At 32.0% G+C, this 20,211-nt stretch overlaps 1 protein-coding gene across 1 annotated transcript in view; it reads left to right on the forward strand.

Moving 5' to 3' along the window:
• The first annotated feature begins 608 nt into the window (after positions 1 to 608).
• The window catches only part of LOC123713274 (thrombospondin type-1 domain-containing protein 4-like), a 114,370-nt gene continuing 94,767 nt past the window's right edge, over positions 609 to 20,211 (forward strand). Inside the window, exons 1-2 of the mRNA XM_045666874.1 lie at positions 609 to 722; positions 14,035 to 14,196. Coding sequence (XP_045522830.1) covers positions 14,159 to 14,196 — 38 coding nt within the window. The 5' untranslated portion in view covers positions 609 to 722; positions 14,035 to 14,158. The remainder of the gene's footprint in view (positions 723 to 14,034; positions 14,197 to 20,211) is intronic.

Genomic DNA, 20,211 nt, shown 5'->3' on the forward strand with positions numbered 1-20,211 from the left:
GAAAATTAAAATGCGCGTGAAATAAAGAGCGGAATATAGATAATGTTTACTACGGTAAAATATTTATCGAATTAAAGGCAAAAGTCCTTATATCTTTTAACGACGATTAAGAAAAAGTGTAGCGCTTTCACCACACCTAAACAATTTGTTAGCTTTTAGCGTAGTGTATCAAACATATTAATGGATTGAAAGAAATCAATTTTTTTACCGGATAAAAGCTATTTGTATTATTATAAACTTATAATTATTATATTTTTTTTATTTTACATAATTTTAAATTTAATTTTTTCCGACGTTTCGCGTGCTTTGCAGCGTGCGAGGTAGCTTTAATCCGGTTAAAAAATTGTTTTCTTTCAATGTGTAAAAGCTATGTTAATAAAAGACAATAGTATATTTAAGGATGTTCCGGATATCACACAAACACATTGAGTCATTAATGTCTATAACACACATGTATCGAAATTTTGAGTATCTACTTAAACCGCAAAAACAATTTTTTAGAGCGTAACCGAATTGAACAATCGGAATTTGTGGCAACTGTTTTCAGGTGTATTGAATCTCAAACCGTGAAGTGTGTGTTTGCCGGCAATTCTAATGCCATAGTCGAACATACGGCGCGCTAGGGACCGGACGTGCCATGCCAGAACGCACACCGCGTCATTTAAATGTAACTCAAAACTTTGTTTAAGTGTATGTGTGGATGATTTTAGTGGCATTATGAGGTCAGTATATCTGATAAGAACTTTTACTTAACAGTTTGCGTATTACGAAAGTGTTGCGCTTATCTCGCGTATGTAGATCGCATTTGTTTCTTTACGTTTTTGTGTCATACGATTGCCGGATACATAGAGTTCAGTGAATTAACCTTTACGTAATTTTTATTTTCTCAATTCATTATTATACCAAAGTACCAATACACTTTTAACAGTTTAAAATTGAATTGATAAATAATTCAATGAATAGATATGTCAATCTAAAAGATTTGATAAGATATCAAAATCTATGAATTATTCATGTTGGGGTCAATGACATTTTTTTATTTTTCTTGTTATTATAAAAAAATAGTTTTTCTATGTCATATATAAAAACTATTTTTAAATACTCTCGTTAGTATTTCGTTGACAAATTCTCGCTTTTACATATGTGATGTTTATCTTGATTAAATTAATTATTTTATTATTTATCAAGAAATCATGTATACTCATTAATAATAAGTCAATAATAATAAAAGATAGCGATCTTAATTATTCAAATATATATATGAGGTTAAATTTATTGGTGATCGATTTTTATTGTTTTGTTTGTGTTAACTAGCTTTATTTTTTATTTATATATAATATAGGTAGAATCCGTTTGAGTAAAATTTTGGAATAAAATTAAATAATGCATTGTTGCGTGCTTCGTAACGTAGTTTTACGAGAATTTTAATTCTAAGCCGTCCTCGAAGGTTCTAAGTTTCTATCTCTGACAAAACAATAAGCGTTATACACAGAAGAGTGACGGTAAAGGAATAACATAAAATTTAAACCAATTAATTAACTGCAATGTGTATGCCCCATCGCTATTTTAGGGAAAAGCCGTGAACGCAGGTCTTAGTAACCTAGTTACAATATTTTCAGGGTACTTGAAACTTTAAAACCTTTTTATAATCGTTCACCATTTAAAGTACAAAGAAAGTCCTACTTATAACTTGACCCAGTTAAGTTAAAGCTTAAGACTGCAATTTACGGTGCTTGTAATTCGAAACATCTCTGGCAAAAACTAGCCTTAACAGGAACAAGACTTTGCATATTTTATGGGCGTTAAATCCTAATAATTCTTGAAACTACTTGGCAATTACAAGGTGTTAAAGATGCCGTAAGTTTATTTAGTCCGATTTTCTTTGTAAGTTCTATTTACATAGAGCTGAATATTATCTATTTAAACGTAAAGTGTTATTAGTATGATGAACTTATAAATTATCACAATTTATAAGTTCTAAAACAACGTATATGCATAAAATTATATAGGAAAATATGATATCACAAATTTTACACATCAATTATATTAGTATAACCAAGGAAAAAAAAAGCAGGCAACCACAAAATGAAGAAAAAAAACATTCGATTCCTCCTAAGGCTTTTATTTCTTCTATCCATCTTTTTTTAGGGCGCCCTCTTTTTCCCCTTGGTTGGTTCCCCTTTCCATATCGTTGTCTTTAAAATAAATAATAATATCTAAGACTAAATAGAAACTTAAACCGCATTAAGAGCATAACCAAAGTTACGGTAAGTTTGAAGATTGTTGCAAAACATATCAATGATCTAATAATGCGATTTTTGTTTCAATGTTTATGTGTTTGGTTAAACCAAAAAATTTAAGAAAAATTAGCGGCAGAAATCTTACACATATTTTCAAACACATTCAACTCAGTTGTATACGACTGAGGTGCTCTGACGATGGGGCGCGAAGGTTCTTCCACCTAAAATTTGAATATATTTATGTAAATTTATAAATTATTAGACATATTAGACATCTTGGATTACATTACATTAATAACTTATTAATACATTACATTATAATTAACTCAGTGAGCGCGACTTCGTCTGCGTAGAAAAAAAGTATATTGACTATTTAAGATAAATATTTCCATCATACATTACATAATTATGTGTAAGTCTAGTTGTTTTGGCAGCGCACGCCAGAATAGCTCGGAGATGGTTGATTTTTTGGACAATTCACACAATATCTTTATAAATTGTAGCCTATGTGTTATTCTTATATATAAGTTATATTATTGTAAAGTTTCATTACAATCCATTTAATAACATTGACGTGAAAAAGTAAGAAACATCAATTCATACATAATTTTAGCAGAATATACGTATGTACTGGGATGTTACTTGACTGTACTTTTTTTATTATAACCTCGCACGTAAATTCCGTAATTGGACATAATAATTTTGTCATTTGTTCTTTTGTTGATTATAGGCCATTTGTGGAGCGTCTAAAGGACTCGTTACATAAAGTCTTAAAAAAATGTTGCGTCTGATCGGCCAATGTTTTGTGCTCTGTGGAAATTATTTTTGACACTGACACTGACAAAACTTCTGAGTTTCTGGAAGGTCTTTAGCCAGGACTTTACGCACAACGGACCAAATGGGCGTCTAAGTGCGGAAACTATAACGTCAATAAAATAAAGTGAGATTTATAAATCCCGTTTATCAATTATTAAACTTAGCATTGATGACGTGAGTGTTGAGCCACAATTATAACACTTTCGGGTCACTTAGCGCATCACGATAAAAATATCGGTTTGTTTGTAGTTTGTGGAGATCAAAGCATTTGTAGGTATTGCGTTGTAAAACGTTTGACCATGTATTAAAAGTCTAATTTATTCATCAAAATTAGTCCAAATACACTCTTTCGTGTCTTACTGTTTACAATATGATGAACAGTGATATATTCAGTTAAAATAGTGCAATTAGACAAGATTAATTTTATCCAAGAGGATAAGATTCATAATTCTTCTTTTGGTGCTCTGTTATTGGAGGCTGGCCGTCAGTCTCATGACGCGTTTCCTGTGCCAGATGTAGCATCTCTTCCGCAATCGCAATACCCATCCCGTACGTGAGTACAAAATCATGGCATGGCAACGTGAGTTGAGCCATGATTTTTTCCTACTACCACGCTGTTTACCCTGGATTTTATCTATTATAATAATATATAACACGTGGCCCCGGTACGCTTTCCGTTGCTTACTGTTCTGCATAAGATTTCGAATAATTTTTAATAGTTTATTTCGATTTCATAATTCATTCGGTATATGTAACATTCGTATATATTTTAAAAGGGTGGTAACTATGACAACCAGACAGTATTGCCTACACATTACAACGTGTCAACTAACATTGGGATGGATATCCGACACCATGGCTGTCCTTGACACTGTTTTCCGGCTATGCTGTTACTGTTACCGTGTCCCACCTCGGGCAATTGCTGATGGCGCCGTGGGGTTATACCGGGTATGCACAGTAGCAAGTCAAAGCATTTCCCTACGAAAAAAAAAATGTCCCATACGGAGGATCACTCCTGAATGTAGAATGGCGTTACGTAGACCAGGTACGGGACAGATAATTAAACGGCCCAGTTATGTGTAAAAGCTTTTGACAATGTATTTTTGTATTTAAAAAATCTCGCGATATGGAAAAACCATTCGAGTCAATGACCTTTGGATCGACACTGTGGTGCGCTGATTCTTTGAACTAGGCCTAATTAATCTGTGTAAATCTATTTCAAAATTGCTTTTTCCAAGTCTTTTAATAAATTTCTGTAGATGAAAAGTACTTTAGAAGTGTAGTTTCCTCTTTGTGGTCTGTATCTTCTTTTTGTATTGTAAAAATAGTATTTTTGGTGGTTTTGGTACACTTCCAGGTCTTCGTCTTCGATATCGTATCGTAACAAATATCGAAAACCATTTTTTTTTCTTTTCACTGAACCGGTATGATACCTGATATTTAAATATAGACGCTATACGGTATATTTGCTTGTCACCGACCAATAAATCGTGTCCATGATATAATTATCACCTGTCATAGAATCACAGCTCTCGGATGATTCACACGTACAATGAGAACAATAATGTTTTTATGCGGAAACTGATGGTGAACATGAGTTTGCCATAATTTTTTTGTCATTAATAGCTTTTTGTAGAAAATGTGTTAACTTTGCATAATAGAAAATTTGACAACGTTATAAAACTACTCTATTTATATCCAATACACAACGATACGATAGTAGGTACATAGTAATAATAATAATAATCGATAAATAGAAAATAAATGCAATTTAAAAAGTTGGGTCTCTATGGTACCTTTAATGCTGGTAGCATTTCCTCGATGTTTTGCAATACTTATTCGTTAAACGAAGAAGTTATCAGTTCTGGTTTGACCGGTACTATCCGCAAGGTAAAAAACCACCAAAAAACCTAAACAATACAACTTAAATTATTTCAATAGTATTTTGGACTCACTGGACCGATTGTTGGAGAATGTATGATACTTTATGCCATTAGATTAAGAATTATCATTGTTAGACTTAGGGCTCATTTTTTACATTAAAAAAAAATATCTCAATCATATTACATCTATAAACCAAACAATGTTAAAATAAGCAATTTCTAATTAAATATGTCGCTTCTATTGCCGTTCAACATCAGGCTGTGGTGTGTGCCAACGAAATTAACTTACAGTTACAAGGATCCTCACCTTCTGGTAGTGTTTCTGCTCATTGCATATGAGACGCCTCCTAATGACACCATCTTCGCCTTCTAGTAGTGTATCCGCTCGCTCCATATGAGACGCCTCTTAACGATACCGTCTTCACCTTCTGGTAGTGTATCCGCTCGCTCCATATGAGACGCCTCTTAACGATACCGTCTTCACCTTCTGGTAGTGCATCCGCTCACTGCATATGAGACGCCTCCTAATGCCTGTTCTATAAACCTATACATAAACATAATAAAATTATCTCGAGTAAATAATATTTTAATAGTATAATTAATTTATTAACACGAGTAAAAATAGTTTTCACTTTTTATCTAGTTCAAATCCTCTTCCTTTATGTGTACTAATTTCAATATCCCTTTATCTATGGTGAGTTAAATCGTACGATTTAATTGGGATGTAGGGCATAAGATAAGCTTTGTTAACAATTCAATATTTAAAAGGTTGGTGAACTTTGTTGTAAACTTATCCTATAGGTTCCATCAGCGTTTTTAAAGTTATTGGTTTCAAATTCCGTGAAACTGTTGTTATATTAAAACCTGCAGCTGAGTTTCATCAGACGTCAAGACAGAAGACGAAATTCCACCCGTATCATCTCGATGTCCGTAGTTCCACAACTGAGAGATTTTTAATGTAGTTTTGTCGCACACAACCGCTATGTGGAACCACCTGCCCAATAAAGTATTTCCGAACCAATTCGACTTTGGGCCCTTCACGAAAAGAGCGTATCAGTTCTTAGTATTCGTACAAGATACGCACTCGCGAGCCCTCTGGCATTGAGAATTTGTGTTCATTTAAAAAGTCACTTTTTTAGGTCGCAGAGCCAGCGGAGTGATAAAAAATAAAATTCTAAATTCAAAACTATTGATTGCATAGACTATTGATTGCACATTACATATCAAGTCTATAAAATCTCATTCATTGGTACTTGGCGAAAGAAAGTTGATATTGATGGAAGTATAAAACAGTTGAAGGCTGACAGTAATTGCCAGTTAGGTACTAATTAAAAAATCCCGAGAATGCAATATCAATGCGTCCTACATTGACACTTTTTGCTTTGAAACCAGCTTTGGAGGACATGCGTCTATAGATTCGTGTCATTTTTAAATTGAAACTCCACAATCTTATGAAACGCGGGCTTGTTAATTGTACCGTATTTGTTGGTTACACTGTATTCTTGCTAAAAATGATGTTAAGGGTGCAGTGCAGTTTCTCCCACACTAATTTGTTTGTCATAGATGTAATGAGTAATGAAGATAAAGTTCTAAAAAGTAATGATGCTTTCAGCCAACAGAAAAATATTCAGATGCAATAAACCTAGAACTTACGAGAGGTCGAAGTGATAAAATCTAATCCATTTTTGACATACAGGAGTACTTTACAGAATTCTTTAGGTACGCCAACTATACATTACTTCGCTGCGAAATTTCATATTTGTACGTGAGACGGTTTTCAATGCAGATTATAGTAACAATTGTTATGACTATTTATTATATATTTTTGCATTAAAAATAGTATGTTAAGAAATATGTAATGTAGATATCTTGTTATGCAATGAGATAATCTGTTCCTAAATAAACAAATTACTATAACTAAATACTAAACAGTGCTATGTGAAATAGAAAACAAGAACAGAGTGTCTTCCCTTTAATAGGGACTGTAGTACTGTTATCGGACACTTTCTTATGTCGAATATCCTTATTAGTAAATTAGGTTCGACTAAAATTACTTATTAGTCTTAAGTTAGACTAAAACGTAATGTTCCATGTCTTAGTAAAGAAACATGTATTAAAAGAAAATATCAATGTTTAATTAGTTTTGTAATTATAGCTTAGTCATTGGTATCAGTGGCGCTACAACCTCTTTAGGTCTGGGCCTCAGATTTCTGGATCTGTTTCATGATAATTTCTATCAAATAGGCAAGTAGGTGATCAGCCTCCTGTGCGCGCGGACGCCACTAGGCCAACACTGCTCATTAAATTGTTTATTTTGTCATATTCTAGGTTACGAGTCTTCTTTTGGCCTCTCCATTGGTTGGCCATCAGTCGCGTCAAGCGTGACTTGTCCTGTGGAAGCAACCCTTCCGTAGTCCCTAACTCCATGTTACGTTACATTATTTTTACCACGCCGTTTTCCCTTGATTATAACTATTATAATTCATAGAAGGAGCTCGTGGCGTACATCGCGATTATTATCGCTTTTTTCGATGCGATTTTAATGAAACATACGAAAAATGTGTGGAAAGAAGAGCTTAACCACGTACGGGCTTCGAACCCACGAACATGAGAACTAGACCAAAGAGATGTACAAAAACAATAGGTAACACGTATGTGTTTTTTTTTAATTTGGTGTTAAAAAGTTTGTTTTGAAAGAATACATTTTTTTACCAGATTGAAGTTATGTATTATTATAAACTTATAATTATTTTACATAATTTTAAATTTTTCCGACGTTTGTTTTATTTATATTCAATTATTAATTAATTAATTCAAAAGTTTAAGTTCTCATCTTTATAAAGAGAATCAAACAAATATTATTATAACTCATTAACTTATTTAAAAAAATACTAGTTATAGATTTGACGTAGTGCGCGTGACATTGTTTTAGAACCAATTTTAAGTTTTGCATTTAGCGTATATTATGAAAAGCAATCTATTAAGTAGGTTCGCATGTCAAAATAAATAAAACTTCGGCGACTTTTTTGGGGTTTTTACCCAGAGGTAATTCGAGGAAGTTAGGTTTCTGTATATTGATGGGAAATAATTTCGGAAAAATCTTGCCAAAACACACGAAAACGCGGGTGGAACTGGTAGAAAAGTTTTCATTATTTGTAATAAAGAGATATTAGAAGGGCAGTATCACTTAACATCAGATGAGCCTCCGGCCCGTTTGCCACCAAGATATAAATATACAATTAAATCCGTTATATGTATATATTTCGCGCGTATTACTTTACCATGACCGTAATTGTGTGTAATGGTGTCAAATTCTCCTCACAATTGTCTGTTTACTCTCAGTCAACTGAGCAAATAATGGGCTACCATGAACTAATTTTAAATACATTTAAAACTTATAGAAATACGGTGGATGTCATTTTTTATCACACTTTTGATCTGTATAACAACGAGACTGCAAATTACTGTGAACGGAAATCATACGCGCTAACAGTCGACTTTGTATCTCACCCTAAGACTTCATATAGCACGGTTGCGGTAGTGAGTATTCTAACAGCAATTTGAAGGGCAATGACCTTTATATTTGCACTTTACGCATAGTTCTCACAAAACTAGCCGTACGATGAGTTTGCATTACAAACACTCAATTAGTTACACCTTTGATGCTTGACAGTAATTTTCTTTTAGTAGATATTTTGAACCGACGTGTTCATACAAGTCTCAAAAGATCGTATCTGCCACTGTTTATGCTTGCCTGTAGTATTTATTTATTTAAAAATTATAATATATTTTGAATTTGGAACACGTATATTATATTAAAAATTGATTCGATTTTGCGCCATTACACATATTTTATTCGTGTTTATTATGAAATTACAATATGTAATGGGAAATTACATAAAATAGGATTGCAGTGATCGCCTTGCATATAGTGGCTAGTGGTTTCCATACCCACATCGTCAGTCGTATTTAACTTTAATAAATATGTTGGTATAAATTTCAATAATATTACATCACTTCATTAAAAAATGCATTTTCATTTGTAACTTTAGTTATAACTGCACTAGGTATATTATATCTAAAGCACTATTCTCACTAATAGATACAAGCTACTGTTTAAAGACCTTGACAATTTCAAAGAAATTAAATTTGTCGTCACTCCCCTGGCTCGTCGCGGTCTAATTGCAACAATAATTTTATGGACATACCAATTTAACAATACTAAAATCCTCCGCCAGAACGGCGTCCATACGAGACAGCGCATAATCGTTAATTTTAAACGTTTTTACATCGTATTCACACTTTGCCCATTCATGTAGGTAATTAAAATTTAGGCAGTTCGTTATTTTTAATTTCTTTAACAGTTTTATAGGAGAGCGATAAAATTTAAACCAATCAAACAGAACATTCTAACATTGCTACTACAGTGGAATCTCGATAACTCGAATGTTAAGGGGACGGAAATAATCGAGTTAACGTGTTTTCAACAAGAACTTCGACATACATATACATATATATATATATATGTATATATATATATGTATATGTATGTCGAAATGTCAAATCAATATATATATAATGATTTGTAGAGCCGAATTTGAATAACAATTCATCTTAAGTTTTGTAGTATTTATTTTTGTATGAATGTTTTCATTCATTGCACGTGTATGAGGCAACAACAATAGATATATAGAAGCCCCGAACCCGAACATTGATTTTGGATTTTATTGCAATTATTTCTTAATTCCAAGTAAGAAGTCATTTTATTATCTACGATTTACAGTCTCCTTTTCGAAATTCGAGTTATAGAGTTGGGAAATAACATGTTGTTCGAGTTACGAAGTCTTAATAATTCGAGATATATTTAGGGGTTCAGCGGAAGGGAATGGCAATTTTTTTCGACCTACTGAGGATTTTGACTTAACGAAGTTCGAGTTATCGAGATTCCACAGTACATTGAAAGAACAGACAATGTCCGACACCATCTATTTATTGCGGTCCAAAATTGTTTATAAGCCCTTACAAATAAATGCATTGCATTGTAAGTTTGGAAACGCATTTAAAAAATAATCTTTTTTATTTGAGCTCATTTTACACACATTTTTACAATCAAATGTACTTGCAGCATTCGAAAATGTAATGGTTAGTTTTGAAAGAGATACCGTGGAAATAGGGCAGCTACTCGAAAATAAATAGGCTCTTTTTAAAGTCGAGTTTGTGTTGCAGGCTCAACACAAACTTACTTGAAAAGAGCCTTCTTCATACTAATTAATGTGGGTTAATTGTCAGTTTGAAAATGAAACTGAGGAATAATTTACGAGATACGATGTGAATTTACAAGGTTTACTTACTTGGATTAATTTATTAGCTTTTAAAATATAAAAAATACTGTTTATTTACAATAATTATTACGTTACATATTATGTTCGTAGTTTATGTTTTAAATTAATGTTTGTATGGAAGCAGTACTTGGCTGCTTAATTCGTTACGTACTCCATTTTAACAAATTATTTAGATTAAACATTTTATAATTATAAAATATAATATTAATTTTTGAGCCGCGCTGTCCTAGTGGCTTCAGCCTGCAACCCTCATCCTCGACGTCGTAGATTCAATCCGCCGAGTACGTATGTACTTTTTGTATGCGCATTTAATATTCTATGTAAACTAAACTAAACTTAACTTGTACGGTGAAAACATCAAGAGGAAACCGGCTTGCCTTACACCCAAAAACTATTTGTATGGACAAAACATATACAGACTCTACGTTCCTCTGTGCCTCTGATGATCACGCCTAAAATCGTGATAATCCGGTAGCTCCGAAGGTTATGCTTAGAGTGAACTTGTGTCTATGCCCATATTTGTGTGTTATAATATCGTAGCGTAAATTTCCAGTCATTGAATAAATAGCCTAATTCTTTAATTTTGAATAAATCTAAAAGATAAATCGATTTTGATTCATAGTTGTTGTAATGTGGGCGTTTAGTGGTCTAATACCATTATAGAATCATTATGAACTTTGACAAATGGCCATTTGATGTTCCGCTAACGTTGCGACAGTCTGTGGGCGACCTTAGGTTTTTTTATCGCTTGGAATATTTTCTTTTGTGCCAGTCCGCCTGTTATGCTAATTGATGTCTATACTCGAACAAAATATAAAGGAGATCATGTTGAGACATTTTTTTTTCAAACATATGAATATTGATACTCTTTGAGTAAATAACTTTAAAAACTACGGAATGAAGAGGTGTTTATATAGTTTTAAAATTTTACTTTCAAATCACAGTTTACTACATTTAATATAAAAAAATAAAGATTTTTTTTTAATGATATCTAAATCCAATAAAATCTTATGAATTCCCCGGATATAATGAGGCCGGAATAAAACATTATTTTAGTGGGTAAAAAAATAAATAAATCAGTTACAAGCTTTTTAGGTTTGGGTCTCAAATTCTCTGTATCATGATCAATTGTCTAATAAGCTAGTAGGTATCCAGTCACCTGTGGGTCTAAGACAAGCTAGTTTCCTAGTGGTATTTTTCTTCAACGTTCGAGCTAATGTTAAATACGCAAATAGAAAGACAGTCTATTGGTGCACAGCCGGGGATTGAACCTACCTCAGTAATGAAAGTTGCACGCTGAAGCCACCAGGTCAACACTGCTCATATGGCATAAATTTATAATAAGCAGATAAACTTTAATCAATTTATGGTTCCCATTAAGTCAATATAGCTTTGGGACGTTAAACTGATTTATTTCTCAAAACAAGAGGAAAACGCAAAAGGTGTTTAGACTGTTTTGTAATTGTGATTGAAAAGATATCAGAATTTAAGAATACCCAACAATCAAATTATACGGCCTTCTAGTGTTCTAGAACTTATAAAATATAAATATTTTCATATAGATAACTGTTAAATTAAATTCTTAAACGTACAGCAGTGTTGGCCAAGTGGCTTCAGCGTCTTCATCAGCACCAATATACTTTCTTTCTATTTGCGCATTTAATATTCGCACGAACGGTAAGGAAAATCATCACTAGGAAACCTGCATGTTTTAATCGCAAAAAGTCGACGGCGTGTGTCAGGCACTGAACACCTACTTGCCTATTAGACAAATGATTATGACACAAATATAGAAATTTGTGGCCTATTTAGAAAAGTTTTGGCGCCACTGATTTATTGATAACCGTAAAAAGAAGGAAATAAACGAAAATTATTGTTCAGTTCAGTTTCGTTATATACGCATCCTTTATCAGTAAGTCTCAATTCAACTTATTACTTAAATATTGTATTATATTTAATCACTTACAAGGCGATGCTTAATTCCAGCGTAAATGTTAGAGATTTTTCTATTCTTCACATTCACCATACCGTTTATCATGAATAATGCTAGGTATATGCATTGCCCTTGCGTTCAATTTCCGGGAAAACCATAATTGCTTTCATTGTAAATACAGTGGAAAGTGAAAAGGGTGCCACATACCCATGAGAGGAGATAATTTTCTTCGTTTATATAATTTATACCTCGATTCATCTTGATAATACATATTTGGGTGTTATCTGCATAGTTCCCGCTCTCGTAATCACATCTTAATTACTAACATCAATAGAAGCAATATCTGTTAAATTTATTTTCTATTAAATGTATTTAATTTAAGACTTGTATATTTTTTTAAATCAAAACTGCGACATACAATTAAATGTTAACACGTTATTTTTAACAAAACCAAAATTAATATATAGACTCCATTTATCATATTATCTATGGTACTTTCCTCTCGGAACATAATTCAATTAATCTGTGATAACTTACATCAACACATCAACAAATCACTCTTCTAACGTTTCATTTTTGACATTGACATGTAACTCATCTCCACATTGTTCTGTGTTCGGAAGCTCTCAGACACGTCTTAATAAATTTTGAAGGCGCCTGTTAAGATAAAGTTACCTATGTCGAAATAACCATTAATCTTTGCTTTTAGCACGACAACAACATTGAATTTCATAAATTAATCACCACAGGCTATTTTTAAATTTTACAATTTACTAATGTTACTATACCTCAAATTAATATTTTGTAGCAAATATTATTCAAATATCTATTGACATTAACTTACATTACTTATATTAAAGCCTAATTAAGTAGGTAATAAGAAAAGCTGTATTATCTCATACATAGATAATAAAATAGCCTTGTGAATATAATTATACCACAGATATATAAAATCATTACAAATTAAATGAGGTAAAATAGTTCTTTATGTAATTGTTATAACGAATTAATTAACCTAAAATTTAAAAAGATGTATAATTTTTATTCATTGGTATATTAAATTTGATAATTGTTTTAACAAATTCAATACGTTACTTTTAAAACTAAATGTATAGTTGAACCAGTCGGAGAATTAATTAATACAGTAGACATTCCAATAACGTACGTGGGAAGCTGAACGCACTTCAGGGTAGCTCGATTTATAGACTGAGTTATTTGTTTTACGTCAGAAATTGATCGATTGACCGATGTGATCGAGATTTTTTCTATTTTTATTTAGCTTTTTATGAGGTATCAATAACTAAATAAATAAAGCAGATTTTTAGTGAAAATGAATTGAATGTACGTTAAAAATATCTCTCTTATCCTAAGCTATGAAATGATTATGAACATATTTAAGAAAAAAACGTGTACTTCTTTCTGTACACGCGATAGAAGTTATACTTCTTTGGCGTAACAAGATAAAAATCTTTTCAAAATTTTTATTCTACGTTTGTAGAAAAAACGACACTAACAATAGAAAATTTTACCCTCATAATTTTTCCCTAACGCGCCAAAAGTATAACTTCAAAATATCTGTCCACCTTATTGGTGACTTGTAGGCATTTTGTTTTTTTACTAAATATACTACGATTATCCTTTTTCTAAGTTAATATATTATAGGTATTTTCACGGAATAAGTAGGAATGAAATTGATTTGGGGTTTTCTGAAAAATCTTGCGGTATACAGTTTAACCTAAGACCTGTGGACATTTTATGAATATCCTATTTACGAATAATCGCGAAAACAACTTTATCTTCTAATACATTTATCTTTTCAGATACTACGCTATCTATGCAAGAATTCAAAATGACTGAAATGGGAGTGACATGATACTGCAAATCGTTAATAACAATTAAAAGTGAAGTGACAAAGTGGAAAAGTGTGTGAGTAACTCAACCAACATGTTGTGTCCTTTAGTCTTGTGTGTCTACATTTCAATGTAAGTATTGTGTTACAATGTTTTTGCTTAATTTTTTTGCGTATGAAATTACAAACGGATTAGTTATACAATTGCGAGAGCACAGGTGTCAATGGTATGGATTTAATAGTTTCCTGTTTGTTTAAAGAAAGGCGTCTGTAAAAATAATTTTATTATTAAAACAACTACATACAATAATCATCGTTAAAATAACTCGTAACACAACTAAAAATGTAAGTGTGTATATACATATTGTGTCCATTGTCCAGTGTCCAGCCTCTGTTTTAGTACATTTATGAACGTCTATCTAAGAGGTACCTCCAGTTTTCTCTAGTACGCCCGGCACTGGCCTCTGCATCCACTGGGAGCCAACCTACTTGGCGATGTCGTCCATCTAGCGGTGGGCCCCACGGTTCTTTGTTCTGCCAGGTCTCCATTCAATGAGCCTGCTGGTCCATGGGTTCTTGTTCATTCGCGCTATGTGGCCTGTCCACCGCCAATAATAAGATAAATAATTATTGGTAAACAATTCGGCCAGTGCCTCCAATTTTATTAATAATTAATTTGACGAAATACCTCGAGTTTTAGAAAAAAATCAGTTTAAAACTAAAAATTTCGAAACATCTAGTTAGAAAGTTGGATTGGTCCTACAACATGTATCTGATCTTTTCATCTAAAATCTGGTCAAGTTATTTATTTTATTTAACAATTAATCCACTTTATTACACCATATTATAAACAACAAGGATTATGTACTAACAAAGACAATGTACTAAGAATTTCCTTGTGTAATGTGTGTGTGTATGTGAGTCTTAAAAATCCAACGACTTCAACATCGACATCGATACTCTTGTACTCCTTATTAAATTATTCAATAATTATGAAGATATAATTATGATTTGAATACAGTTTAATGCAAATTATATAAGAACTACACACATAGTTGACAGACTATTGTTTTATGTGAAATCTTAAGTATTATCATTTTTTTTTGGTGTTTGCTTCATTATTTTTTTCGCTTGCTAAGCAAGGGCTTATGTTGTAGCATTTGTGATATCATATTTTCTTATATAATTTTATGTAAACGCATTGTTTTAGAACTTATAAATAAGTATAAAATATCAATGTGATATTATAGATGTTAAAGGAAAAGTGTATATCAAGTGTTAAGATGTTTTTGTCAGTCCAATAATATTAATTTCTCTCTTTCTATTGAATTGTGTTACAGCTGGGATGAAAAGCGTTAATTTTTGTCCTGTAAATACGTTAAAATGATCACACGTAAGCTTATAAATATAAATAATTACCAATTAAGTATAATGGGCCACTGAAAAGTAAATTCCAGAAAGGAAAAGTGGAAATTTAAAATAGCCTTGTAGCATAATTATACCAAAGATATGATGGACTCCATAAAACTATTTAGGATTCAGCTCTAAGTAGGACTCCCGTATATATACAAATCACACAATACTAATAAATGGTTTGGTTTCAAAGTCCGAATGCTAATAACGCCATAAAGTTAATAATATTTGTTATGTTAAGTTAACTGTCTGACAACCATAAACTGAACTATTGAATTTTATAAAATGATTTATGTGTTCTATTGATCCGTTTATAAGATACTTTATCTATTCAAACATAATTGTCTACTTAAATTTATTTTATAGTTTATATTCTACCCATAAAGTTAATTTAACAACGATTGAACAGGGTTATAATTTAATTGAATTCGAACTTTCTTAATTCGTGTTTTATGTCTATAAATGTATATATTGACTGTTTGGTTAAAATTAAATTTTGATACACTAAAAAGGACACACGAAATACAAAAAAAACCATACATGCAAGTGCATGAATGGGAAGTGGACACGTCAAACATTACAGAGAAAGAGAAAAGAAGTAAAAATAATCGACAATTAACTAGATGAAGACATACGGTTATCAAATCTAATATGCAATTTAAATGTTAAAATTTCTTTGCAATTGTTAATAGTGACGCAACACTGACACTAATACAGGTGGCCAGATTTAAAATTTAAAAATAAACTATAACTCTGCAGGGGTTGAGCTTAAGGACCTCCAGTAGAACAATTTTTTGCAGGTGATGACTCCATCTAACCCCTAGTTGCGATTGATCCACGACTTTTTTCCACTCTGTGTACGACATATTAAAAATTTACTATGAACAAGTCGTTAAATAACATTTTGTTAAGTTTGTTTATGTGAAAAGCTACATTAGTAATAAAAATAGAAAATAAAATCGTATTACATACATAATAATAATCCTTTATTTATTGTATAGATATAGAAAGAAATATACAATTTTGTTGTTCTAAGATGCAGCCCCCAAATTCCAAGTTTTCCACCCTATTTTATTTTTGTCAGCATCCAAACCCTTTCAATCTCGACATCCCATCGGTCTCTTGTTTTGCTATTATTTCTCTATCTTTTTGGGCAGGTCCGTACTCCTTTCGACCAAATTCCATCTGCCCATACATTTGAGTCGAAATCCTGTTGTTCAGCGCAATAACATATTAACAAAAATGACAACTATAAATGAAAAAACTAGTGACGAAACTTAAAAGTAAGTGACCGAAACTTGTGTTATTTGTACAGTAGTATGAATTACGATCGAAAGATAACTTATCAATGTAGTGATTTATTAATGCAATCCGCGACACCATAAATTCGTTTAAGGAAAAGTTTACGTAATTAAATAACATTCAGCTATTACTTTAATTGCATAAGATATTTATGTTTATCTGTGGGCGATCAGGGTTTGCAAATTCCACCTCATTTGGTAATCTCTGGCAAGTGTTGAGATTTTGTTGTATGAAACAGATAATATCGGTCTTCCCTAGTGATCATTTATGCTAAAATAGGATGCTGTCCATACATATATCACACCAAAATCTGATTATGGTCTATTTTTTACAAAAGCTCGGCACACTTGTACACATTTGTACATAAAGTAAAATATATTACAAGATTTAATACAAGCAAGGCAAATACAAAAAACATGAAGGGAACGAAATCATTTCATAAATTATAAAAAGGATTATTTTAATTATCACTATGAGATCACATTTCGTATTGAAAGATCTTAATGAACGAAAAATAGAAAAAGCGTTTTAAATATATCAAGTGCATCACAAGTAAAAGTGGACATTTGGCCTATTAAACTTAAATCAAGTTATATAATTATTGAATAGTCATAATTAAAAAAAACAGTCCCGCTTCAACCTCGAGTTCTGGGCCTCTGTCTGCAATAATTTCACTAAAAAATACATTCAGAAATCCATCGCAATATTTAGTATTGAAAATAGTAATGACAAAAAGCTTTCACACCTTTAAAGAATACACTACAAAAAGCTTTATATACATTTCGCAAGACTATCTTAAATCAAATTCATTGTGAGAATGATCTATTGGACGTGGATATGAATTCGTTAGTGTAAAATAAAAATATATTTCGCATTTTCAACGAGGAATGCTCTCGAGATGTCAAAATGACAGTCTTTTTCTTATTTATTACCTATCTTTTGAATTGTAGGACACATTCACGACATTCTGTTGTTTGTAAAGATTTATAGCCGGAATGGGAATTTATCCTGTATCAAATTTTAAACGTTTTGATAAACTTTTTCATACTTTTTGCATTGTTTGTAATTATTTCAATATATAAAATTTATGGTTACTGAAAAGTTCGATTAAAATTAATTCAAAAGCCTACCCTCACTTTTACACTTGCTTACGCGCACCTCATGGAGTCTACGTTAGTCACCCAAACGCATACAAAAGAAACATTAAAATCGATGCAGCCTCATAGTATTAGTAGTAGTAGTAGTAGCCAGCATAGCATGATGTGCTATAGAGTTATATATATATATATAATCAAACAAGGAAGCATCTTTTCAAAGAAATCAATATGTTTTTTATTTGACAGATAATAAACGCTATATTAATAAAGATATTTATTTTGTAACATTAAGGTGACAAACACAGGTTACATTTATCTCAAAATAGTACTAGCTAATAGTAGTGAATTCATTAATTTATTTTTAAATTATTAATTTTATATTAATAATATTGTATCAAACGTATTATGAACTTCCAAAATGGTCGCTTTAATGCGATTACGATACATCACGTTTCATTCTGGGAACTAGACATAATGCAAACTCAATACGCGGATAAATTGATAAATAATTCGCATATAGCAACAATCAATTTCATATTCATCTACCTGTCGCGCTTTCACACGGCTAGACATTTTTTTTTTTAATAATTACCAATAGTAATGTAATATTTTTGTGTAGAGTGTAATTGGTTTAAAAAACTTACCCAGTTTCTTTTCGACGTTTATCAGTAGAAAAGGTTAATTCAGCTTTGTATAATTATTTAAAAAAATGCTTTTTTGGATTGATATAGTTACAATAACACGATTTTGACTTAGATTTCTACGACGTGCCAAGGCTGTTTGTTCTTAATAGGCCGAGAATACTCTCTTCTGAGTGTCAATGGGCGGTATCACTTAATATCATGTGAACCTCCTGCTGTTTTCCCGAGCTCCCGTGGTATATATTAAAAAAATACAGACTAAATGATTTCTATTACGATATGCAATTATTCGAATAAAAATAACACAAACTGCGTTAACTGAATGACCTTGAAATATATGTACGAGAAATGGACCAAAACTGATGATATAGGTATATCTATGTATTTAACTGAGTATTTAAAATCCATATAACTCAGCGTCCAAAGGTTTTCAAGTCGTTTTTACATCTCAATACGTAACAAATCTAATTATATATATATTTTTTACTTGCTAATCATTTCTATATTCGTTCAATGTCAATCGTTTCACAATACCGATTGGTGTTCGATAAAACGTTACATTGAGAATCGAGTGTTCAATTGGATAGTTGAACTTCATAGCAAATAGTTCTTCGTGTGAGGCTGCGAATAGATCAAAGGTTTTACAGATCGTTTAGATATTTTTAGAGATGAGAGATTTATGTACAATGTGGAGTGAGTACTAATACTACGAGTCATAGTGCCGTGTGATTGACTCAATTCACTTCAAAATCCTATGGTCGCCGCACCAAAACATTAGTGTCTTCAAATACAAACTAAAATTCGTTCTTCAAGTCAAATCGTTTTGCTCACAATAAGTGCAATTGATATACTTTTCAGATCAAATTTAACAGTTCGTAATAGTAACTCTTGAAATGATTCGCTGAAGTAAACAAATACGGTCCATATGAACAGTGTTTGTTTTCTTTTTCTTATATTCTTAAAAGGCCGGCAACTAATCGCACCCTCTGCATTGAGAGTGTCCATGGGTATCACTTAACATCAGGTGAGCTTCCAACCCGTTTGCGCCCCGTTCTATATAAAACTAATACATACATGAATAAAATTTGTTAATTGATAGCCAAAATCTTATTACTAATAAAGTAAGTGAATCATGAAAATTATATTTACCATTCTGCTATATTATTAAAGAAATAAATCAACGATAATTATACTGGTCACCCATGAAGGCTGTAGGCAACGGTCTACTACCGATTTGATATCAACGGGTCATCAATTAATTACCAAATGACCCAGTCCACTTCATATCACTTTGATTCACGTTAATGAATTTAAAATAAACTATTAAACTAATGAATAAAATAATAAATCAATGGCGCTACAACCTTTTTAGATCGGGGCCTTAGATTTCTGTATCTGTCAGCTAATAGGCAATTAGGTGATCACCGTTCTGTGCCTGATGCACGCCGATGACTTTTTGGCTCTAAGGCAAGCCGGGGATCACGATGTTTTCCTGCACCGTTCGAGCCAATGTTAAATGCTCATATAAATAAAGTCCATTGATGCACCGCCGAGATCGAACCTACGACCTCAGTGATGAAAGTCCTAAAACTAATGAATACACTACAATGAAAAAAATTGGCCAGCCCCTATGTAACATGGTTTATGTTAAATATACTTAGCACAACCGAAATAACCTATATAAAGAAGTACAGT

This window comes from Pieris brassicae, chromosome 8 (genome assembly GCF_905147105.1).
Source record: "Pieris brassicae chromosome 8, ilPieBrab1.1, whole genome shotgun sequence".
NCBI lineage: Eukaryota > Metazoa > Arthropoda > Insecta > Lepidoptera > Pieridae > Pieris > Pieris brassicae.